A 24,016-nucleotide genomic window follows, 5' to 3' on the forward strand; every position below is an offset into this window, starting at 1 on the left:
CAGACATATTTACGACATATTGTAAACGTAAAGATCACACGTGTAGATTTGCTAATATCTAGTAATAATGAAAAGTGTTTTTGTTGCTTCGAATGATTTCAGATGTGTTCGGTGTGTAGGTAAACTCCAGGTTAAGAGAACATCAGGACCAGCTCTCAAATGGAAAACTTTCAAATGGAAAATATAATTGATCATTGTATTATTATTATTAATGGTGCTTGCAAAGCAACATTCTTGTTATTGTGCCGGACAAAACTTCGGCACGTAACTTGTCCCGCTGCTTTTGTCCTAAACCCATGAATGAGGTGTCAAATTGAGGAGAGGTGTGTTATGACTTTTATAGGTGATCCAACCAATGATGTTCCCACAGCTGACAAAAAAGTGGCCAAAAAAATCCCACAGAAATAAATAGGAAATATTCCTTTAATTTCTCACACACGCAGCGTGCGCAGAGCTCAGGCACGGCTTCTCTTCTGTGTTCTCCTAGTGACTAGTGAATAAATGAGGAAAGGAAGGAAAGATGGGAAAAAAATGAACGGACAAATGAACAAACGACCGAACGGTGATTAATTGATTGTAGAAAAATTACACCTGAAATGTAAACGACATATGACTGTATTCATTTCCATACAATGTATTTTGAGAAATCTCTAATTTTCACTATCGTCTACTGCAAACAGAGACAAGTATTACTGTAGCACTGTGATGCAATGTGAAGCCTGTTTGTTTTATTTTATGCTATCACTCTGTCAAACAGTCCGACACACCTTTTTGATAGGGTTTATGACAGGGGCAATTCTAGCCTTGTCACTGATATTGCTTTAGACGCCACATTTTAGTGGCATTGTGTATAACTGATGATTGAGTGTCTATTCAGCCTTGTGTGACGATGATCTTCAGTGAAATGGTCCCTCTATGAACCTGGTATTTGGTGGACTTGGATGTATTGATTTATATTTTAAGTAGACAGTTGTAAGTGGTGTGATCTCCAGTTTGTTTTCCAGTTGCTTGAGTGATATAATAACACCCGTAACATGAATAACTGCAATCTCATCTCAAGATTTAGTCCCCCTTTGTTGTTATAATACTCTCAGGGAAGGCTTTCCATTCGATTTTGAATTATGGCTGGGAATTTGCTATGGGAATTTGTGTGTTCAGCCACAAGGGAAAAAAGAGGAAAGCCCACATATAGGTTAGGTGTGTTCAACCTTTGGCCATACAGTGCACACACAGATACACACACACCTTAATCATTAATTTCATTTTGCAGAGTATAAACATAATACTTTCTTAATGATAATTATCTCAGCCAAACTCCGCTGAGATAAAATAGTTCAAATAGAGAATAAAAGACAACAAACTTTCATAATAAACTATCAATAATTAATGACAGGGTGGGTTGATTCTACTAACTACTGTGTTCATTAGTATCATGTTTGTTCTGTTCCTCTTTTACTGTCTTATTCATCTGATACCACAGCAGTTTGCCAGTTATAATTTTTATTAAAATTATATTATTATGAGAAATGTGCTCTGTGTAGCGGTTGACCGACATCCTATTTAGGGTGTGTTTCTTCGTTCACACACAGTGTTCCTGGTATTGGCTCCGGGTCCACTTCAACCCTGATCAGGATAATAAAGCAGTAAATGAAAGTGAATAAGTACAATTAATTGCCATGCATGTTTTGCAATCTTTATAATAATTACAGTAGTTTAACTTTGAATTGAATTGAATTTTATTGAGAAAGGAAATAATAATTAGGTGATGCCTACATGGTTTATCAGATAGTCTGATATGAATTGACTTCTTGTTTGTATACTTCCCAGTCACGAAACACTATTTACCTTTGCTTTCATGCAATTATCAAACAGCCAGCTATTTGTTAGTAGCACAATGAATAAAATCATGCAGATCTATTCAAATAGCTTCAGGTAATATTTACACCAAGACTTGGGAAATCTGTTTCTCTGTGATTTAATGGTTGGCAATAGTGCTTGTTCTCAAATGAGCTGGTCTGTATATATTTCTAGTGTTTTCATAACCAACATTTCTCAAGCACAGTTTGGTCTGAGAATGAAACAAAAAATTCAAAGAATGGCAATACCAATTAGCCTAGTTGGCTAAATCACAACTTAGCCTAGATTCCTCTTCTTATCTGAGACCTGGCCTTGTGATAATCATGCTGTTAAACCTATGGTGTCATGTATCCTTTTATTTGAATGTATTTGTTTTACTTGTGTTATGGTGACGCATTAACATAACAGCTTCATAGTTCCTTAACATTAACAAATTTTAAGTCTAAGCATTACTATACACCATAATTGGCAAAGTGATTAATACTCGTATCAGTTAAATCTGTTTATTCAATCTTCTTTTACTTTGGGCTTTTCCCATTAGGGGTCACCACAGCGAATCATCTGTAGCCACCTACTGTAACTCTATGCTCGGCATCCTCTGCTCTCACGCCAGTTAACTTTATGTCCGCCTTCAACACATCCATATATATCTCCTCTTTGGCCTTCCTCCTGGCCGCTTACCAGGCAGCTTCATCTCGCACAGCCTACTACCAATATAACCATACATACATAAAAACATATCCACAATGACCAATATGAAAAAATCCTTAAATTAATATTACTGACTGTTAGCTGATAAAAATTCACAAGTTATGCTCGATGGAAAGACCCTATATTTACAATTGAAGAGATTATTTATTCATTGTCAACTTTGAGTAAAATTTATCTCATTAAATTTCTGCTTATTAATGAGTTTATCATTACATGTGTATACATGTGTGTACCAATACTTGAGATACAGGGGAATCCTCACTACACTAATCAATGAAGATAACCAACTCTGTTATAATGAGGCCACTTTAAATACACAAGAATAATTTCAGTAATTGTTTTTTTTTAGCTGCCCCCTGTTCGTGGTCGCCACAGCAGATTATCTGGTCTGCATATTTAATTTAACACAGGTTTTACACTGGATGCCTTTCCTGGGACTGGCACTGAGAGTTGAGTATAATTTCAATAAATAATGTTAATAAATGTATTAACAAAGTAATGTGATCTGTAAGATATACAAATATATTGTTTTGGGGGGTTTTAACTCAAGCTGCCAAATAAAACTTTCATCCAGGGTTATTAAGTTACCTGATACAAACCAAGCCACAGATCTACGGAATGATCACAGATGAAGCCATAAACAAGATTTATGAAATCCCTTTTATGACACTGTAAAGTAGATTTTTTGTTTATTCATTAACGTAAACAGGCTGTTAGAGGCTGAAATGAAGTATGACTGGAGGACTGAATCCTTTATAAAGGGAAAGAGAATCAGAGACAGGACATAACACTGAGGTGAGAAGACTTGGAGAACAACTGAGAAAGACCAAAAGCTTCTTTTAGATCATCAACATGAAGACCATGATTTCGATCGCTCTTCTCTTAACCGCTTTCTGCCTGGTCTCTGAGGCTGTCAACGTCCAGGCAAGAGCTACAGTTTTCTTTTTCTTTTTTTGATCTTGATAATTGATCATTATTATTTTTTCTGATCATGTCTTATTTAACTTATTTCAATACTCAAGAAATAATAAGCTTCAATGGTAACTGAATTGATATTTCAATTTTTTAGGGGTTTTTAAGGGTTTAACCATATAAATGAGGCTTATATGTTTCTCAATGTTCTTCTACAGGATGGAGAATATTTTTTCTCACTGGAATCGGTGAAAGTCCTTCAGCACCTGATGAAAAGCAGCTCTGTCTCCCAGCAGCAGAATCCTCGTCTAGTCAAGACCAGCAATGTGGCAGTTTGTGGGAACCCAACCCTGCCCCAGGAGTTTATAGAGCTCTGTCATCAAAGTGGCTCGTCCCTGGTCTTCTCCAGGCTAGGTGAGCATCTGTTTTTATCAGATAACTCATTCATATAATTTTATAGCATTCCAGCTTACACCTGAAGGAATAGTTGACTAACATTTCTTATGTGTCTTTTGCAGCTGCAGTGCCTCCTGATGTTTGTGAAATCTGTGCTTTCGCTGCCTGTACTGGTTGCTAGACATCTTTTCTGCTTGTGATGGAATGTCTTTTTCCATGTACCCAAGTCGCAAAAGACTGTTTTGGAACTGTTACCTGTTATAATCATCTGTGTAATGACTCTTAGTCTAACAATTTGATAAACTGTATTTGTTTTGTTACAGTATGTTTATTTATCGATTTGATGTAGTGTAGTCTTATTTTTCTATTTCAGATTCTTTGTGTATTCTGATTGCATATTCTTATGTTTATCAGTGCCATATACATGCAATAAATTGCTTTCAGTAATATCATGTCTTGTGACAGTTCTTAAAGGAATTAAAAATAGTTACTATCAATTTATATCAAACAAAATGAACACATTTAATGATTTTGGCTTGTATGTGTCTACATGATCTGAAATGGTTTAATTTCATGTTGCCCTTGAAATAATAATTGAATAAAAAAACACATAATGTCATTAAAGAATATAAATAATAATAAATTATGGATAAATATTGTAACAGAGACTCTAGTATGATGTGACGTCTTCTGTGTACATTCACCAGTCACTTTAATAGGAACAACGGTAAACCTGCACTTTCATGCAATTATCCAATCAGCCAGTAATATGGCTGCAGTACAATGTATACAATCATGTGTCAGTTACTGTTCACATCAAACAGCAGAATGGGGGGAAATGTAATCTCAGTGACTTTGACCATGGCATGGTTGTTGGTGTCAAATGGACTGGATTTGAGATTTCAGAAAATACTAGGGAGATTTTCATGCACAATGGTCTTTAGAAATCACGTAAGGTAACATGAAAAAGAAAAACTGAAATCACTTTATTTTATTTTATTCTTTTTTTAATTGGTGTCTGTTTCCTGTTTACATTGACCCATGCTTTAAAATACGCATACAGCATATTCAGCAGACGATATTTTATATATCATTGAGCTTCAGGTTTTATTACAATTAAAAAATATATATAATATAGAACCCTTTTTTTTAGTTTCCATTCTTGAGAAACCCTAAAGTTTTCTATGTCAAACCTTATGAGTATTTCTCTATCAGAAAACTTTCCAAGTGGTACCCGTTAGGAAACTAAGACATCAGATTAAACATAAGATAATCTTTCAAAAACTGTTTAAGTGGTTAATGAAGGTTGGCTTTCATACCATCTACCATCAAATGACATGCTATTACATAAATTAAAACTTGTATAATTTATTTCTTTTATTTGTGTTTGTTCATGAAAAACTGATGCTGTAGCTTTTTAGGATCCCACATGTTGTTTTCAACTTGTGTTTTAATGAACTAAAGCATGATTTATATCCGTTCCTGCTCATCATTACTAAAGAGGCCATAATCAACAAGTTTTGATTAACTTCCATTTATTTCTCATGCGTTTCAATTGTCTGAACATTTATATACACATTACGTTTTAGTAGTTACATAAATCATTGTCAGGCACTATTGTCCCTTTAACCTGAATTATTCTGAATTATTAAAAAATATAATTAAAAATCATTTGTGACACATGATTGAAATGGTGTGTTTTAACTCATAATGCCACATAAAGTGGCTTTTTTGCCGAGTTCTCATTAATTTACTTGCACTTGAAACAACAACAGCCCCAGCCACAGATCCATACAAAAGGAAAACTGTAGACATTTCACATCAGATGATGTCACTCAGGACTGATGAAATTCCTTTTATGACACTGTAAAGTAGATTATGTTTATTCATTAACTTTGGGGGAAAAACCCTGTCTGTTAGAGGCTGAAATGAAGTGTGACTAGAGGAATGAATCCTTTATAAAGGGAAAGAGAATCAGAGACAGGACATAACACTGAGAACAGCTGGAGAACAACTGAGAAAGACCAACAGCTTCTTTTAGATCATCAACATGAAGACCATGATTTCAATCGCTCTTCTCTTAACCACTTTCTGCCTGGTCTCTGAGGCTGTCAACGTCCAGGCAAGAGCTACAGTTTTTAATTACTTTGATCTTGTGCCATTATTATTTCGACTGCTTTTGCTTCTGTTTATTTATATATTTCATAAAAATCAGAATATTATGTAATTATGTAACTTATTGTCATATTATCAAGAAGTAATGGGTTTCGAATGTAACTGAATGGATATTGCCCTTACTGTTTGATCTGTTAGCTGAAAGGTTTCCATGATATTTCATTCAAGAATTTAAACCTCTGGCTTTAATGGAGACTTTTTCCATTTCATTTATAAATTTTCTCCAACAGACGCTAAAGTTTAATTAGCTACCAATTATTAACTTTGTCCTAGTTTCCCCTTAGAAATGAGGCTTATACTGTATGTTTCTCAATGTTTATCTACAGGATGGAGAATATTTTTTCTCACTGGAATCGGTGAAAGTCCTTCAGCACCTGATGGACAGCAGCTCTGTCTCCCAGCAGCAGAATCCTCGTCTAATCAAGACCAGCAATGTGGCAGTTTGTAGGAACCCAACCCTGCCCCAGGAGTTTATAGAGCTCTGTCGTCAAAGTGGCTCGTCCCTGGTCTTCTCCAGGCTAGGTAAGCATCTGTTTTATCAGATAACTCATTCATATAATTTCATAGCATTGTGCCTAAAGGTAAAGATGACTAAAAGTTTTTTCTTGCTTCTTTTCAGCTGCAGTGCCTATGGATGTGTGTGAACTCTGTGCTTTTGCTGCCTGTACTGGTTGCCTGTGATGGATTGTTTTTTTTCCCATGTAGTCAAGTCACAAAAGACTGTTGTGGAACTGTTACCTGTTTAAAAGCGCTTGTGTAATGACTCTTAGTTTGACAATTTGATAAACTGTATTTTTGTTACAGTATGTTTATTTATCAATTTGATGTAGAATTATTTTTCTTTTCGAGTTCTATGTGTCTTTTGGTTACATATTCTGATGTTCATCATTTAGATGTAGAGTAAAATGCTTTCTGAAATATCATGGCCTGTGACAGATATTGTAAAAGTGAAAATTATATTTTATATCAAATAATTAAAAGAAAAAAGCTATGAAACAAATTACAGTGTTATTGCAAATTTATTCTCTGTTTTAATAGTGAGTTGTTTTTTTTAAATCCTTCAACACTAACATAAGTTCAGTAACTGTCCGATATTGACAATTGTTTATTTCGACCTTATAAAAGGGATGATTTACATTCAACACCCTATATTTTATATATATCGTAATGCTTCAAGTTTTATTATTGTCTTAGGACAATACTTTATAGACGCCTTAATATAAAATCTAGAAGGTTTCACTGTCATTTTAACCATATATATATCTGAAGCAGTACATAGTGAAATGAAATATTTCTCCAGGACCATAGTGGGCCAAAAATGACATAAACTACATAAAACGACACAGACCTAAGTACTAAAATAAGTTGTCCTAGCCACATAAAGTGCATTGTGTGCAACCGAATGCAAACAGTACAAGACAAAAGACAGTGCAGACAAACAATACAGAACACTACAGGACAAATACACAAAATAGCACTGACCAGTGTGCATACTGAATATTATAAAGTACATTGTGCAAAACTAGACGATTGTAAACAAAGCGAGTTTAAGTAAACATTTATACACTTAATAGCATGATGAGGTATTGGAATTTGGTGTGCAAACAACAATTTAGTGAGTGATTGAATTGTACGGTCCAGTGCAGTTCACACAGTTGAGTGTGTGTGTGTGTGTGTGTGTGTGTGTGTGTGTGTGTGTGTGTGTGTGTGTGTGTGTGTGTGTGTGTGTGTGTGTGTGTGTGTGTGTGTGTGTGTGTGTGTGTGTTTGTGTCTGTTCAGTACAGTTAATTTCTGGTTGTTGAGGAGTCTGATGGCTTGTGGAAAGAAACTGTTACACAGTCTAGTTGTGAGGGCCCAAATGCTTCAGCACCATTTTATAGATGGAATAAAGAGTGTGTGAGGGGTGTGTGGGCTCATCCTCAATGTTGTCGGCTTTGCGGATGAAGCATGTGGTGTGAATGTCCATGATAGAGGGAAGAAAGACACAGATGAACTTCTCAGCTCACTATCCACTGCAAGGAACTGAGACGGTATAGTTCCCAAACCAGACAGTGGTGCAGCTGCTAAGGATGCATTTCTCATGTGTTTCAGTTACCCGAACATTTATATACATTACATCTTAGCAGTTACAAGTATCGTTATCTCCAACTATTCACACATCAACCCTGGTCATTCTGAATTATTTTTAAAAAGTATCAGTACAATATACATATATATATATATATATATATATATATATATATATATATATATATATATATATATAAATTTGCTTCCATCAGTCCAGTTTTATTAAACTACCAATAATGAAATTTGATAGGGTTTCTCAATGTTCATCTACAGGATGGAGAATATTTTTTCTCATTGGAATCGGTGAAAGTCCGATGAACAGCAGCTCTGTCTCCCAGCAGCAGAATCCTCGTCTAGTCAAGACCAGCAATGTGGCAGTTTGTGGGAACCCAACCCTGCCCCAGGAGTTTATAGAGCTCTGTCGTCAAAGTGGCTCGTCCCTGGTCTTCTCCAGGCTAGGTAAGCATCTGTTTTATCAGATAACTCATTCATATAATTTTATAGCATTCCGGCTTACACCTGAAGGAATAGTTGACTAACATTTCTTATGTGTCTTTTGCAGCTGCAGTGCCTCCTGATGTTTGTGAAATCTGTGCTTTCGCTGCCTGTACTGGTTACTAGACATCTTTTCTGCTTGTGAAAATGTGTTTACCATGTACCCAAATTTCTTGTTAAAAAAAAAAACGTGTGTAATGCCTTTTAGTCTGACAATTTACTGTGTTTTTTATTTGTTCCAGCATGTAGGTTTATTAATTTGATGCAGTCTTATTGTTCTATATCTATTGTTATGTATTTTATAATATAGAAGATGTAGAAGAATATATATTATTAAGAATATACATATTCTTAACTTCATCGTTGCCTTATTTGTGAAATAAAACACTTTCAAAAGTATCATGGCTTGAAAATTGACTCAACTTTCAACTGATTTGAAATGATTTCTTCACATTTTTTGTTGAGCATCAACATCTCAAAACTTTACATCCCCATATGCAATCCCCCACCCCTCTTGGGTTCTAGGACGTAGAGGCTGTAGAAGCTGTAGGCCCCTTTGCTTAAAAGGAAGAGATGCTCCTGTTGTAGAACCAAGATCTGCTCCAGGCTTTCCAGTGTATCACGCTGGATGAGGAGGAGCAGAAGTTCCCTGCAAATGCCCTTAGGGAGGGTGTAAGACATGATGGCAAGCTGTCACCTTGAGGGTAGCTGTTCTCAGAAACCTGAGCTGTCTGTTGTCAAGTCTCCTTTATTGCAACCCTCTTAACTATGATGGTCCTTGGATCATAAGTCCAGAAGTGACACTAACTTTGAGTCTGCTGCCTGACCACATTTGACGTCTGTGTCTTTCAATAGGAGTTTGGCTGTGGTTGGGAGCAACTGGTGAATGCAACCAGCTCCTGTACATAACGAGGTATTAGCTCACTTAATGATTACAATGGAATGACCAATGGAGTGAGTCATCTCCTTGGTGGCATGGAGGACTAAAACTGTGGCCTGTGAGAGCTCTCCAGCTGCCGCAGCAGGTCAGCCTGGTAAGCCTGCAGCATCGCTATGTTGTGCAGAGATGCGACAGGTTGAACTGCTGCCATGTAGGCTCTTTTCACGACGGTTGAAGGAAGCCTACACAACTTTGAGGGTAAAGTGGTTTTTCTCCATGATGCTGATGGTAATTGGGACAGATAGCTTGGACAGATAGATGTCTTTTTGACCTTTGGCAGCTCCCTATACCCATGTTTATGTCAAGTCGATTCAAGTGTAAACCCACTATAGCTGAATAATACATAACACGCAATGCTTGCATGTCGTCCTCAATTAAAAAGTAGGGGCAATGGTGCTGCAGATCTCCTGCATTGATTACTCTCCATATTACTTACACGAAAAAATGTATCACAACAAACAGCAAGTGACAAATGTGTACATCACCAGTCAGTTATAGACTATTTATGTACATAGACATTTACTAGGACACTTTACCAACACACAGGATGGAGTTGGACTGAAACAGAGAACAAAGATTACATTTTTATAGATAAAATTATGAACAATTATTATTTAACTTTAAGTGTAACCGATTCATCAGAGTGCTTGTTCAGCTCATCTTTTAAACCCAAAGCATTTTAAAATAACATCTTTATTTATTTCAAAACTTTTCAGTTTTGCCAAATGACCAAAAGCATTTTGTAAATGTTGTATTGATTTGACAATTCAAAAAAGTAAATGAAAATATGAAACATAAAAATATTACAGTGATTAAACTAGACTTCGTCCCATGTACACGGTTCATTTTCATGACTGTTATTTAAATATCTTATAACTTTTTGACCTTAGTTGCCAACTATTAAGGCATGTGAACTGAACTGAATTCCTGAAGTCCAATCTGTACAACCTACTGCACATACTGCAACATACCTCTTTTAGAATTCTGAGCACCTTAAACACTGTAGGTGATGTATGTGGGTTCGTTACTATTGGTTCACCGGTGATCACTTAGGGCTAAATCCCTTTGTAGGCAGATTGATCAGTACCAAGAAGACTAGAATTTTTACAACAGGATTTTTGTGATTATGTTTCTTTGGCAGAAGGATGACTTTTTATTTCTCAATCTCTGAATTAAATGTATTTTATTCTATTTGGGAAGGATGCAACTTATATTGTAAGTATTATTATATAGGTAGGTCTCCATCTGTGTGGTTCTTTTTTATTTATGTAGCAGGACAATGTTGGTTTGGGGAAACATCCATTTAGCCCAGATTGCACTGTGACTAGAAATCACAAAAGGTGGTTAGCAGGTGAAATGCTATAGTTTCATTTATGTACTTCAGCAGCTCAATTTACCACAAAGCTTTCCTTTATTCAAATGGAAAGTAGAAACTGCATGCTCTTTGCTTCACAGCCTCAAGCTTCACAGTGTTAAGACAGTTAACTAAAGCAATGTAATCATGCTACTTTTCCATGTTTTATTTAATTTCTTAGTGTATTATGTCTCTCTCTCTCTCTCTCTCTCTCTCTCTCTCTCTCTCTCTCTCTCTCTCTCACACACACACACACACACACACACACACACACACACACAAACACACACACACACACACACACACACACACACACACACACACACACACACACACACACACACACACACACACACACAAATCTCAAATACTTAAAATTCATTTGCTTGTCTGTGCTTTACAGTCACAAGGAATATCTAGAAGACAGTGTTTATGAGAGTCCTTTGAGAACCAGATGTTTGCAGCATAACAGGTTTAATCAAAAAGCCAAAGTTTTTGAGAAACCATTAGATCTTTTATTATCAGTAAATAGATTATGCTTGTTAGCAAACCCTCTGGCACCTCCAAAGCTTAATAGGTTACTTAGTAAGGCAACACAATGTATAAATAGAACCAACACTCACCTTAGAACAGTCTACCCTATATCTGTTAGAATATCAACAAGACCTTTTACTTAATTAAAAAATGAAGCTTCTGACAGTTTCTTTTCTTTTTGCATCCTGCTTCCTGAGCTCACAAAGTATAATGGTTACGGTAAGTCATTACAGATTTACACTCTACTAATGCTTAACAAAGCATGACCAAACTTTGTCAGTAAACATTACAAAAGTTAAGCAGAGGTATTTATTAAAGATATTTGTGTGTCTGTGAAAAAGCTGTGCAAAAATATAAGAGAGATTTGATGGCAAACAAAGTTAGCTTATAATACAAGAGCATTATTTTCTATATGATGAAAAACAAAAGGATTTTAACAATCATTGCCTTACAACTGCATGGACATTTAATGAAGCATAAAATGAGAATTAGAATGTCTTTGCCTTTTGTTTTCATGAGAAATCTATGTCTAACACAAACAATGTTAATTCATCCTCAGATCTATGCATGTAAAGAATAACGTATGCAAAGCACATATGCAATAAATCAATATTATATAAAAATAGGCATTCTTATTAATACAGGGTATATCTAAGAATAGGATTTGACATCTAGCAAGAACTGTAGTAAATATATATATATATATATATATATATATATATATATATATATATATATATATATATATATACTGTCTGTATATAATTCACAGAATCTGCCCTTTTAGTTGCGCATCATGTGAGTAATTGCTCATGGAAAAAACTGGACCTTTGCCTCTTGATGCTAGTGCCTGATTAATGGTACACTGTCTACAGAAAGATAGTGTGTGAACTGCTTGGAGTGGTAGCTCAGTGGTTAAAGTGGTGGACTACTGGATGAAGGTTGTGAGTTCAATTCCCAGGACCACCAATCAGCCATTGCTGGGTCCTTGAGCAACACCCTTAGCCCTCAACTGCTCAATAGTATAAAATAAGATAAATGTAAGTTGCTCTGAATAAGGGCTATTGCCAAATGTCATAAATGTAGTGTGAAGGACTCTGTTACAGTAAAATAAGCTCAGGAAAGATAGAAGAATTCTGTTACTGATCGATTGTAACCTATTATAATTCATAATTCAATTCATCTTTGGACAATGATATTAATTCATGAACTTGTAGTAACCCAAACAAAATAATTTGGAACTCATAAATGATCATTTGGAAAGTTTGGATTTGGTTTTGGATCATATTTGTGTTGCTCTCATTATAATATTAAATAAATATAACATTTCAAAATGTCAATTTTTTTTCTTAATTACTTCATAAATATGTAATAGGGCAGTATGGCACATGCTATTGTAATAAATAGAAGGAGGATCACATAAGGTTGAAATACTGGGTTTTGGCTAAGTCCTGAACTAAAACTCTCAAGTCCTGAACTAATAACTACATTTACATACAGCCCAAAAATAAATGCATGCCCCAGATAATGAGTGATTTTACATAACACATTTATCAAGTCGTTGAGACAATAAATCTAAAATTTTATTGACGCTTTATAAAAATTACTGAAATTTATTAAACACTTGTTATTGTAGTTCTAATGCATTGTTGCTAAGATTTAAATCATCTCAAGCACAGTGGAAAAAATAATTATCCTAACATCATTCTTTTACTTTTCCTATACAGGACAGTGGGTTTAGCTTTACGCTGGAGGCTGTAAAGATTCTGAAGCAGCTGATGGAAGCCCTTGAAAATGAATATCCTGATCCTCCTTCAAGCACTCCAGAGCCTCTTTGTGTCAGCTTAGATCTCCCAAAAGAGTTCCTGGAAGTGTGCCAGCGAGACGACCATGACAGAATCTTTGGAAATCTGGGTATTTGTGCACCTTCGGCATGAATGAGAACCATTATTTTTAAACTATAAGAGTAGGCTGGCAACCATGGATAAGTACAGCATCAGTTAATTATAGAACATCTGCAGTATGCCAGAGCTACACCCAAGGAAATACACCACCACCACCACCTCCACCACCCCACTTTGATCACAAAAAATGTCTCTAGTTTTAGGCTGGTCATAAATTATTGTGTTCCTGAATGTGGATTTTGTAAAAATCCGATCTATGCCTCTTAAAATAAATCACATAGCATCCTGAATTTGGGTGCAGAGGGCACCAAATGTCTCATGTAAAAATGCAATTTTGACATCATTTGTAAAAGATCCAATAACCAATGACATCCAACTGAAGTCACAATTGTTGACATGAAATTTATTTCCACATTCTGATAGCTGGAATCACTAGGCAGGATACAGATTTGAGTGCTAAATCATGTATGGACAATCAAGGACAGAAACTTTGCAGAATCTATTATATCTTCTGTCATATTTTCAACATAGGCCCCATTTAGGGCAGGGGTGTCTAAACTTATCTGCAAATGGCCAGTGTGGATAAATCCTGAATGTCTCCAAAGGTGGCCTGTCTAATTACTGCAAATCAAAAGCCACCCAGAACGCAAGTCCAAGTTCTCTGTTCTAGATTTGATGTCCACAAACATGCTCCGTGTCATTTAGTTGAGGGAATAGTATACAATCACTAACAGAATGCTAGGACTATATACTCAACCTTAACTCTAATCATTTGTGTCTTTTTGCAAATTTGAACAAATTTGAAATTTTTGATATTTGACAATGATATTTCTTTGTTTTTTGTTTTGTTTTTTGTTTGGCAAGTTTAAAGAAGTTTGTTTTTCTTGGAGCTAATTTGCTGTTCATTACCTGAACTGTCTTTAGGGATTCTCCTTCCGTCTACTGCATCTGTGTTCCAGTGAGAAATCTTTCTACCTCTCACTCTTGTTGCTCTGCACTGTGGAGACTCATCAATAGTCAGGTTGATTTCTCGCACAGTCTTACAGGCATGTAGTCTCACTTTGAGTGGACAAAAGCTGCAGGGGTGTAATTACTTTTTTTCTCCATCTGTCTGCTAGAGTTTGTGTTGTCTCCTTTGTCATACCTGATCTCAGATAGTCCAGTGCAATACGAGTGTTTATTTATTTAAGGCTTATCTGTTTCTTATATGAGGGTAATAAATACATGAAGTGCCAGGTACGGTGTAGAATCTAACCTTGTTTATTGTGCTGTAAATGCTGTAGCTATTAGCCATGAGTTGTTTTTGAGAATATTCTAGAATTGACCAATAACTTGTGAGTCGGCTCAGCTAATGTTCCCAGGCCTATAGTAAGACGAGGGTTAAAATGACACCGGTAAAAAAAAAAAAAAGAGCAGAAAACCTTTTAAATAAAAATATAAACAAAATGTGAGTTTTAAAAAATGTAATATTATTACTAAAACTTTACAGATGCAACAATTCCATTTCAGTATTCTACAGCAATTTTAAGAGGAAGGTAGTCAGTGATTTTAAATCATTGATAAAAAAAATCACCATTTTGTATTCATACATTGATTTAGGAAAGTAGTGGAGGTTAATAGTAAATCCGCTTAACTACATTTAATGGTTTCTTAGGTTCTTAGGATGCTAAGGGTTCTGATCTGTGCTTTGGCAACAACTTGGACCCCTTTCTAAGAGTATAGCACAGTTGTAGGATTTATGACAGTAAAATTAAATGTCTCATTCAAAAATGTTACACTGACAGCAAATACAATGACATACTGTAAACCATTTCAATCATTCTGTGAAGTTCTAATGCATCTTCATCTCTAATTCAAAACTACTCTTTCTGTCTGCTGTGTTACAGTTAAAATCATCACACCTCCCGACCCATGCGAGATCTGTGCCAATGCCGCCTGCACTGGATGTTTGTTCAACACGATTCAACTCACCAGCTCCATATGAAACATGCTTCCATCTTGTTTTGCTTTTTTCTTTATGTGCTTACTTGTTTGAGTGTATTTTTCTTCTAAACTATTTTTGTTGCTGTTTTAACCAGCACACCCCTATGTGAGTCCACAATTAAAATCTATACTGGAAGTAAATAATTGTATAAGATGATTTTGTGTTTTGTGATATGACTTCCCATGACTGGAACTAAAAGGTCCAAATCTGTTTCAGCATGGCAATGCCCCTGTGTACAATGGAAAATTCATGAAAACACGGTTTGCTAACTTGAAAACAGAGACCTGACCTCAACCCCAATGAACACATCTGGAATGAAATGAAATACTGACTGCACCCCAGACCTCCTCACCCAACACAGTTATGTGCTTGAACTCACTAATGCTCTTATGGTGGCTGAATTCCCATAGCCACACTCTAAAATGTATGGAAAACCTTTCCCAGGAGAAATGAAATTATTATAAAAGGAAAAGGAGCAACACATTTGGAATGAGGTTTTAAATATTAACACATACATGTGACAGTCAGGTATCCACACCACTTTGGATATATTGTGTATATATTTACTCATTATTTGTACTGCTTTATATAATTTTCTGTTTTCTGGCCTCTGTATGTTTTTCACGTATACCTATTTTCATTTCACCTGTAATCCTAAATTTAAAATGTTAGTTTATCCACAATATCAGTGGTTTCCACAGTACCATGATGGTTATTTTGGATTTATTCCATATAAACCAAATACTATGGTACAGTATCTGCTTAACAAAGCAGTCACTTTTTCAACTTTTCCCATCTGTCTTTCCCTTCATTCCCAAAAGTCTGGCCATCTTATAACATAAGGCAGGTGTGAAAAAATGCTGTAAACAAAGAATGCTTTCAGAAATATAACTAATGAGTGTTTAGTTCTGTCAATTTACAAAATGCAAAGTGAGCAAACAAAAGGAAAATATAAATCAAATCAATATTTGGTGTTACTAACTTTTGCCTTCAAACCAGCATGAAGTGATGGCACGACCCCCACAGAGCCCTGATCTCAACATCATCGAGTGTGTCTGGGATTACATGAAGAGACAGAAGGATGTGAGAAAGCCGACATCCACAGAAGATCTGTGGTTAGTTCTCCAAGAGGTTTAGAACAACCTACCAGCCGAGTTCCTTCAAAAACTGAAGAAGAATTGCTGCTGTTTGGAAGGCAAAGGCTGGTCACACCAAATATTGATTTGATTTAGATTTCTCTTTTGTTAATTCACTACATTTTGTTCATTCATTTATGAAAATAAATGTTTAACATTCCCATTTTTGAAAGCATTCTTTGTTTACAGCATTTTATTCACACCTGCCTCAAACTTTTGCACAATAATATATATATATATATATATATATATATATATATATATATATATATATATATATATATTATGTATGTGTGTGTGTGTGTGTGTGTATATATATAAATACAATATATATATATATATATATATATATATATATATATATATATATATATATATATATATATATATATTATTTATATATATTTTTTGGAAAGCATAACTTTTTAAGAAAAAATACATATAAATACATAAATATTTGTGGAGTATGAAAACTGCAGTTTCAGAAAATAGTAATGGTCACTCATTTTGTCAATGACTTCACATATTTTTTTCACTTTTTCACTCAACAATACTGTAAATGTGTCCTATGGTGTGACATTTAAAAAGTACTAAGAAATGATATTAAATAACATAAAATAAATACTTGAGACAGAATTGTTCACATTATTAAAACATTATTTTCTTAAAGTGATATTTATTTTACATGAAAGTACTAATTAGAATCATTTTCACCATGAATAGATGAATGGTGTCACACCAAAGGACAAAAAAACTTAACTTCAGTGGTCTTAGAACAGTTAAATATTTAAACAATTCTGAGAGAAATACTTACCATGTGCACTTCTCATGGTCTTCCTAGAGGTCTTCAGTCACATGACCTTGAGTGGGGTCTTTCAATTAAATGTATTTGTCCATGATATTGCCCAAATTAAAATTAGGTTTTTGCATAACACCAAAGGTCATTTTTTTCTGTGACAAACTTTATGAAATTCCTACACTTTTAGAAATGTATGTACTGTATATGAAAAGTGATCATTTATTTCACATTTTCATAATTTAGAATACCGTAAATGGTATTCTAAATTATGAAAATGTGAAATAAATTATGTTTTATCTTCTGACAGTGAAAAAGCCATGTCACGTCAACTACCCATATATATATATATATAATTGTTTAAAAATAATAAATAAATAAATAAATAAACAAACAAACAAACTAATCAATCAATCAATCAATTAATTAATACAATGAATATTTTATTAAATAAATCTGCAAAAAAAACTCAAATCTAATCAGGTACATGTTTTGTCATCATTGTATGTATAGACAGGGGTAAAACCTGCAACTGGACCAGACTACAAATACTAGACCATGCATAGGCTCAGGACTATATAACTTTATAAAGACTGAAGGGATGAAAAAGTTCCTTGCTACTAAATCATAAACAGTCCACTGGAGGGAGACATTTACTAAAGGAAAATCTGACCATCCCAAGTGAATACTTATTCCTTCATTCATTTATTCATATATTCCTTCATTCATTCAGTCAGTCAGTCAGTTAGTCAATTGTTCAGTCACTAATTTGTTTATTCAACCACTGTATCAGGTTTTAGGAGATTATTTTATAGTGTTATTAGTATTTTTATTTCCTTAAAGTATCTTTTTCAGGGCTTTTACTTATATTAAATGTATGTTGGAAATGTGTGTGTGTGTGTGTGTGTGTGTGTGTGTGTGTGTGTGTGTGTGTGTGTGTGTGTGTGTGTGTGTGTGTGTGTGTGTGTGTGTGTGTGTGTGTGTGTGTGTGTGTGTGTGTGTGTGTGTGTGTGTGTGTGTGTGTGTGTGTGTGTGTGTGTGTGTGTGTGTGTGTTCCTGCATTCCATAACACAGTCCCATTCTCAAAAAAGTGGGACTGATATACAGTAGACAGAACCACTTGGAATGGCAGCAGCTTTGAACTGCTGGTGTGAAAGTCTGTTCTGTGCTCATGTCTCTATCCTTGAAAGCTTCGGCCTACAATAACGTTATAATAATATGTTTGTTATAACATATACTGTTATATTATTATATGTTATTTGTTATAATAATATACTGTAGAATGATTATTGTTTAAAAAATGTGCTGATTTGTAAGTTCAAGGCTCAAAAGCCTCTGCATCTCCACTTGATTATGTACAATTGTAGAAAGAACATAATTTATTATATCATACTGTCCAGTGTCACCCAGATGAGGATGGGTTTTCCTCTCAATTTTTCTTCCTCATATTCAAACAGAGACCTTTTTTTGCCTCACACTTGCTCATTAGGGATAAACATTCATTCATTCATTCATTTTCTACCGCTTTATCCAAACTTCTGGGGTCACGGGGAGCCTGTACCTATCTCAGGCGTCATCCAGCATCAAGGCAGGATACACCCTGGACGGAGTGCCAACCCATCACAGGGCACACACACACACTCTCATTCACTCACACACTCACACACTACGGACAATTTTCCAGAGATGCCAATCAACCTACCATGCATGTCTTTGGACCGGGGGAGGAAACCGAAGTACCCGGAGGAAACCCCCAAAGAACATGCAAACTCCACACACACAAGGCGGAGGCGGGAATCAAACCTCCAACCCTGGAGGTGTGAGGCGAACGTGCTAACCACTAAGCCACCGTGCCCCTCCTGGGATAAACATGTTAACTGAAATTTTTTTTTTCTTTGAGAAAATATTCAATGTTAAAATGATATACTATACAAATTAATCTGCAATTTACTGTAATTTAAGAAAGTCCAAAAACTCATGCAGTGTAAAACAATCAGGGGGTGCGTTCAAGATCCAAGTGTCGTAAAGACAAAATGAAACCTGTTTACGTAGGAATAAGAGATCAAATGATAACATACTGGTGTTTGTTCACTCATGTGCTAATATTTACTGGAGTAGAAAGAAGCAGCATGAGATTTATGGAAGTTTATTAAACTTGTAGGTCAGATTTTACTAAATAATGAAATGCATTGGTTTTAGGTTATAAAACACCAGCAGCCAGAAACTTGTATCATACAATCATGGAAGTTGTTCCTGGTGACTAGAGACTAAAATAAAAACTGAAACTGACACGTTAAATTAACCAATATATAGTTTTCAGTTATTTCTAATACCTGGATTTGGTGTGTCTTTTACCAATAAGTTTCAAATATACACAAAAAACTCTAAAATGTTGAATTATCAACTTTGCACTATCCATCAGGACACACACACACGCACACACAGACACACACACACACGCGCACACACACACACACACACACACACACACGCGCGCACACGCACACACAATTTGGAGCAGTGTAACCATTTGATTTATCTAAAATAGATGCAATATTATGTAAAGATGAAAATATTTTTATTGCAACTTGATAGTTCCAGCAACTATGGGTGTAATCACAGCTTCAGGTCTTTTGCGATATACTGTACCTCAAATTTGCACATCTGGATTGAGACATTTTCAAGAGATTCTATCAGTGCCTTATTGCCTCGGTGTACATAATGATGTTCAAAATAATCAAGAGCTCTTCTTCAACATGGACTTCTTGGAGACGTGTTTAGATATTGACAATGTTAGATTAGAAAATCAAATGTTACCCATGAATATATAGTTATATTTACAGGCATTCTAGTGCTTTTGTTAGCAAAAGGAATAATGGTGTTAAAGGTGTCTGAACTTATCCTGTGTTGTCACTGCTCAGAATCTGTATTGGTTGGACCTTCAAACTTAGTTGCAGCTTGGATCAACTTGTTCTTATTTTTTCTCAATTTGTGTATTACATGTTCTCACATTTATAATCTTATACATTTAATGTGGTTAGCTTGCCATTTTACAGGTGAGCTTGCCAAGTGTACAGTGTATAACATCTGTTTCTAATAATTAACAGACAGTTGCAGTATGTTGATTTAGCAGTTTAGCATAATTTAGTTAATGTAGCAAAGAAAATTATTTACAGCACAAAGAGGTTGTGCATGTTCTCACATACATTCAGAGCAGGGTGACCAAATGATAAAGATTGCATGTGCTATCACACCACTGACAAAATCCATTTTCCTCTTTCTATCAAAACACTTGAACATCGAACATGCTGTTTTCAATCAACTTTCTATTTGAGACATGATGACCTGCTGTAACTCAATCCGTTCAGCTTCAAGAGTGGCTACTCCACTGAGTCTGTTCTGATGACTGCTCTGGAAAAACTGAATTCAGATGGGTTACATAAAAACTTTCATTCGGTTCCCACAGTATGTCAAGCAGGGGCAAAGAGTCCAATCAGTCTTCTTTTGAAGAAAGCACTTTATACAGACATTTTTATAATGTCTTGTAGCTTCATTATATTGTGCACACAATTACCTGTCTGAGCATGATATTAAAAAAAATAATAATCCAAAAGAGGATGTGATGGATTGAAGACTATTTTGTAGGAATTAAATATACAATAAACTGTTCAATCAAACTATTTATTACTTTTTTATTCCACATTTTAAATATTGCAGCTAAATATTAGAAGTATACTATAATTTTTTGTATATTTTCATGGTATCAATTTTTTATAGTAATATATCACATGGTAATTTTTTTTCATTGATTTTAAATCTTTTATTCTGCAAATCTGATTTTTCTCATGGTTACAAATAAGAGCTTGTTTATAAGATACTGGTCTAGATATTACTGAAAAACATTGTTTCATACTTTTAATCTGTTTTCTAAAATCTGGCAACAGTTGAGTTAATTGAATTCAGACATATAACCCAAGTCTACATGCAAACATTCCCATGACTACTATGCTCAAGTCACCAATCCTGAATGCAGTATTGCATATATTATTGTTGTTTTGGCTTATCACTCTTCAGGGTTACAGCGAATCTGGTCTGTATATTTGATTTGGCACAGGTTTTATGCCGGATGCCCTTCCTGACACAACCCTCCCGTTTTATCCGAGCTTGGAACCGGCACTGGGAGTTAGGTCTCCCAGGAAACAAACCCAGGACACAGCAATGAGTGTGTGATCCTGCCGCTGGACCATCAAATTCGAATTTAATTTCAAATTTATTTGTATAGCACTTTTAACTTATGAATATTGTCTCAAAGCATCTTTACAGAAAATTTACTTTTCTATGTTGGGCATTCTGGAAGTGTGGGGTCCCCTTGCTGAACATGCTGGATGTCCTCATGATCTAGAGCTACAAAACAGGGCTTGTTATTATTGTTATTACTTTGAAGGACTCAGGGAAAGGAGCTGGCTTTACCATTCTTTCGGCTGGGTCAGTATGTAAAAGATATATCTTACTTAATAGGAGTTAAGTTGCTTGACAAAAATGTTTGTGATCTACCATGATTATGTATGGATACTGGAAACACTCTCAACTCCTCTAAAGCAGCCCGGATGGCAATGAGTTCTTATCTCCCCACATCATAGTTCCTCTCTTCTAGCATTATTTTTCAGGATTTCAAGCTACACAGATTTATTTTAACAGGGGAAAAAAACATCTCCTCTGTCCACTAATTTCCATAAACTGTAGGTCAGGGTCAGGTGTGGGAGCATGTTTTTCAGAGCATCTTATATTATTTGTTTGTGTTTGTGTGGCACAGATGAGAAGACAGCATGAGTAGTATTAGACACCACTTCTGTTTATTGATTTAACACTGTAGGGTTTAACACGACTAGAGGGATGTAACTTGGGTGCATTTATTAAGTTTGTGCTTGCTTTGACTGGGTTGTGTAGTGGTTGCAGTTTTAGCAGCCTTAGTCTGAAAAGGCATTTCAGAAGTAGATGGAACTTGAACTGCTGCATCAACTTTAGCACAGCTGGAGTTGAGGCTGAGGTCATTGCCATTCAGACAACTCATTGGAGTGCTGGTATTTTGTGAAAGTTAGTACTGAGCTTTGAGTGAATCCATACTGTGTTGGAGCATATTAAGATATGGACCAGAAATAACAATTTTTTTTATTTAAATTTGACATCAAAGTTTGATTATAATCTAAATGGAAATGGAATGGAAATGTAAATGGTAAAATGGTGTGTAGAAAAGTCCCAAATTTCTAAAGAGAAAAACAGGGGCATTTCTTTTGAAGGTTTTTGGTTCAAGTCATCAAGTCAAGTCAACAAGCTTTTATTGTCATTTCAACCATATATATATTTTGCAGTACACAGTGAAATGAGACAGTGTTTCTTAAGGGATCAGGGTACTACATAAAACAAAGACAGAGCTAAGAACTTAAGTAAGTTAGTCCTAGATACATAAAGTGCATCTGAGCAACCTGGTGCAAACAGTGCAAGACAAAAAACAAAAAGACAGTGCAGGACAAAAGACAGTGCAAACAAAAAATACAGGACCTTTCACAAAAGACAATACACAAAAACCAACTAGTGTAAATACTGTATGTCCAATCAATATTGCGTGTGCAGAAATACTGGAATGAACACTAGAGATACTCTCATCTAAAGATAAGAGAAAATAATATAAATACAGTGTGTTGGATGTTTAGATTCAGAGGTTGTTGGTATGTTCATTAGAGCAACTTAATACTCGTAATCAGCGCTGAGTGAAATAAACCTTGTATCTGCATTTAGCCAGTCTGTATAATTTGTCTTCTTTACATTAAGTCTTGTTTGACTGGTCTAGTCAGGTCAATGTGGTGTTTGAGTCAGATATAGTAGATTTTTTGTCCTTAGAAGGCCATGATTGGATTATTTTTTTTACACACATAATAACAGATGATTGAAATGGTTGTGAATCACTTCATGAGAATCTCATGAAGGCTCTTTAAAATCCTGAAGGTCCTTCTGTTTTCTAGTCAAGAATCTTGGCCATGGGACTAGGCAAGGACTATTGAGTACTTTTTCTTATTTTTTTTTTTTTTTACTTTTTCTATCTTATTTCTATTTTTTCCTACAAAAAGCAACCTGCTGTGGAAAGACAAGTGTAGGCCTGGGCCTCTGTGATGAAAGTCTCCACTGCCTTTTTGTTTTTAAAGTAACAAAGAATTTGCTTCTTTATATGGCATTGATCCAGCCTTGAGAACAGGGCCAATGAGTTGGGACTTGCTAAACACTTGAAAGGGCTCATGGCTTTCTGTGTGGGTGGTAAGACATGGCAGAGACAACCACTAGTAAAAAAAGAAAAGTGCTTCTATGTGTAGCATGCCAGTGTACATTTGGAGTGGAATTATAGACACCTACAGTAACTGCCTAAAGGAGATCCATCACAGTGTCATCAGTAAACTTTTCTGCTGCTCTCGGTGTTGGAGGGCTCGGAAATCATGTGTTTTAAACCACCATTATAAAGAAATGGGTAAAGTAATCTACATGTATTTGTTTCAATCCTGGGAGTAAGTTTGCAAACCCCAAACTGATTCTGGGAAACAGGTCTTTGAGGTTACAGGTTGCTTTGTAATATCGAAACGTTACCAAAGTACTGTCACAACCAGAGAAAGAAGGAGACGGACCCATACACAGGACAGCTTCAAAGGAATGGGGTTTAATAAATGATAAAGACAAATACAGGACAATGAAGAGGACTAAAATAA

General features: G+C 35.3%; 4 protein-coding genes across 5 annotated transcripts; all 4 read left to right on the forward strand.

The window, feature by feature from the left end:
- Positions 1–3,339: 3,339 nt before the first annotated feature.
- Positions 3,340–4,323, forward strand: LOC113655083 (guanylin-like). The gene is made up of 3 exons (XM_027165375.2): positions 3,340–3,492; positions 3,699–3,894; positions 3,999–4,323. The coding sequence occupies exons 1-3, from the start codon at positions 3,421–3,423 to the stop codon at positions 4,055–4,057; spliced, it is 327 nt and encodes a 108-aa protein (XP_027021176.2). The 5' UTR covers positions 3,340–3,420; the 3' UTR covers positions 4,058–4,323.
- Positions 4,324–5,844: 1,521 nt separating this feature from the next.
- On the forward strand, positions 5,845–7,051 carry LOC113655082 (guanylin-like). The gene is made up of 3 exons (XM_027165373.2): positions 5,845–5,998; positions 6,378–6,573; positions 6,671–7,051. The coding sequence occupies exons 1-3, from the start codon at positions 5,927–5,929 to the stop codon at positions 6,730–6,732; spliced, it is 330 nt and encodes a 109-aa protein (XP_027021174.2). The 5' UTR covers positions 5,845–5,926; the 3' UTR covers positions 6,733–7,051.
- Positions 7,052–8,311: 1,260 nt separating this feature from the next.
- On the forward strand, positions 8,312–9,357 carry LOC125139642 (guanylin-like). Its single transcript, XM_047804267.1, has 2 exons — positions 8,312–8,580; positions 8,684–9,357. The coding sequence occupies exons 1-2, from the start codon at positions 8,358–8,360 to the stop codon at positions 8,740–8,742; spliced, it is 282 nt and encodes a 93-aa protein (XP_047660223.1). The 5' UTR covers positions 8,312–8,357; the 3' UTR covers positions 8,743–9,357.
- A 2,169-nt stretch (positions 9,358–11,526) lies between these two features.
- Positions 11,527–16,290, forward strand: LOC113655081 (guanylin). 2 transcript variants are annotated; one of them, XR_007138700.1, is made up of 4 exons: positions 11,580–11,663; positions 13,172–13,358; positions 15,235–15,437; positions 15,549–16,290. XR_007138700.1 is itself a non-coding variant. In XM_027165372.2 (3 exons), exons 1-3 carry the CDS (start codon positions 11,595–11,597, stop codon positions 15,330–15,332), a joined length of 354 nt encoding a protein of 117 aa, XP_027021173.1. In that variant the 5' UTR covers positions 11,527–11,594; the 3' UTR covers positions 15,333–15,472. The 2 variants fall into 2 exon arrangements, 1 of the variants encoding a protein (XP_027021173.1); XM_027165372.2 differs by lacking the exon at positions 15,549–16,290 and having other exon boundaries at positions 11,527–11,663; positions 15,235–15,472.
- Positions 16,291–24,016: the final 7,726 nt, after the last annotated feature.

The sequence above is a fragment of the Tachysurus fulvidraco genome, chromosome 2, assembly GCF_022655615.1.
Source record: "Tachysurus fulvidraco isolate hzauxx_2018 chromosome 2, HZAU_PFXX_2.0, whole genome shotgun sequence".
Taxonomy (NCBI): domain Eukaryota; kingdom Metazoa; phylum Chordata; class Actinopteri; order Siluriformes; family Bagridae; genus Tachysurus; species Tachysurus fulvidraco.

Bases quoted from the DNA above. Each gene is read 5' to 3' on its own strand.
- LOC113655083 (XM_027165375.2), top strand. From the start codon at position 3,421: ATGAAGACCATGATTTCGATCGCTCTTCTCTTAACCGCTTTCTGCCTG. The intron at 3,493-3,698 runs GCAAGAGCTACA...GTTCTTCTACAG, and splicing joins CTGAGGCTGTCAACGTCCAG to GATGGAGAATATTTTTTCTC. The intron at 3,895-3,998 runs GTGAGCATCTGT...TGTCTTTTGCAG, and splicing joins CCTGGTCTTCTCCAGGCTAG to CTGCAGTGCCTCCTGATGTT.
- LOC113655082 (XM_027165373.2), top strand. From the start codon at position 5,927: ATGAAGACCATGATTTCAATCGCTCTTCTCTTAACCACTTTCTGCCTG. The intron at 5,999-6,377 runs GCAAGAGCTACA...GTTTATCTACAG, and splicing joins CTGAGGCTGTCAACGTCCAG to GATGGAGAATATTTTTTCTC. The intron at 6,574-6,670 runs GTAAGCATCTGT...GCTTCTTTTCAG, and splicing joins CCTGGTCTTCTCCAGGCTAG to CTGCAGTGCCTATGGATGTG.
- LOC125139642 (XM_047804267.1), top strand. From the start codon at position 8,358: ATGAAATTTGATAGGGTTTCTCAATGTTCATCTACAGGATGGAGAATA. The intron at 8,581-8,683 runs GTAAGCATCTGT...TGTCTTTTGCAG, and splicing joins CCTGGTCTTCTCCAGGCTAG to CTGCAGTGCCTCCTGATGTT.
- LOC113655081 (XM_027165372.2), top strand. From the start codon at position 11,595: ATGAAGCTTCTGACAGTTTCTTTTCTTTTTGCATCCTGCTTCCTGAGC. The intron at 11,664-13,171 runs GTAAGTCATTAC...TTTCCTATACAG, and splicing joins CACAAAGTATAATGGTTACG to GACAGTGGGTTTAGCTTTAC. The intron at 13,359-15,234 runs GTATTTGTGCAC...GCTGTGTTACAG, and splicing joins CAGAATCTTTGGAAATCTGG to TTAAAATCATCACACCTCCC.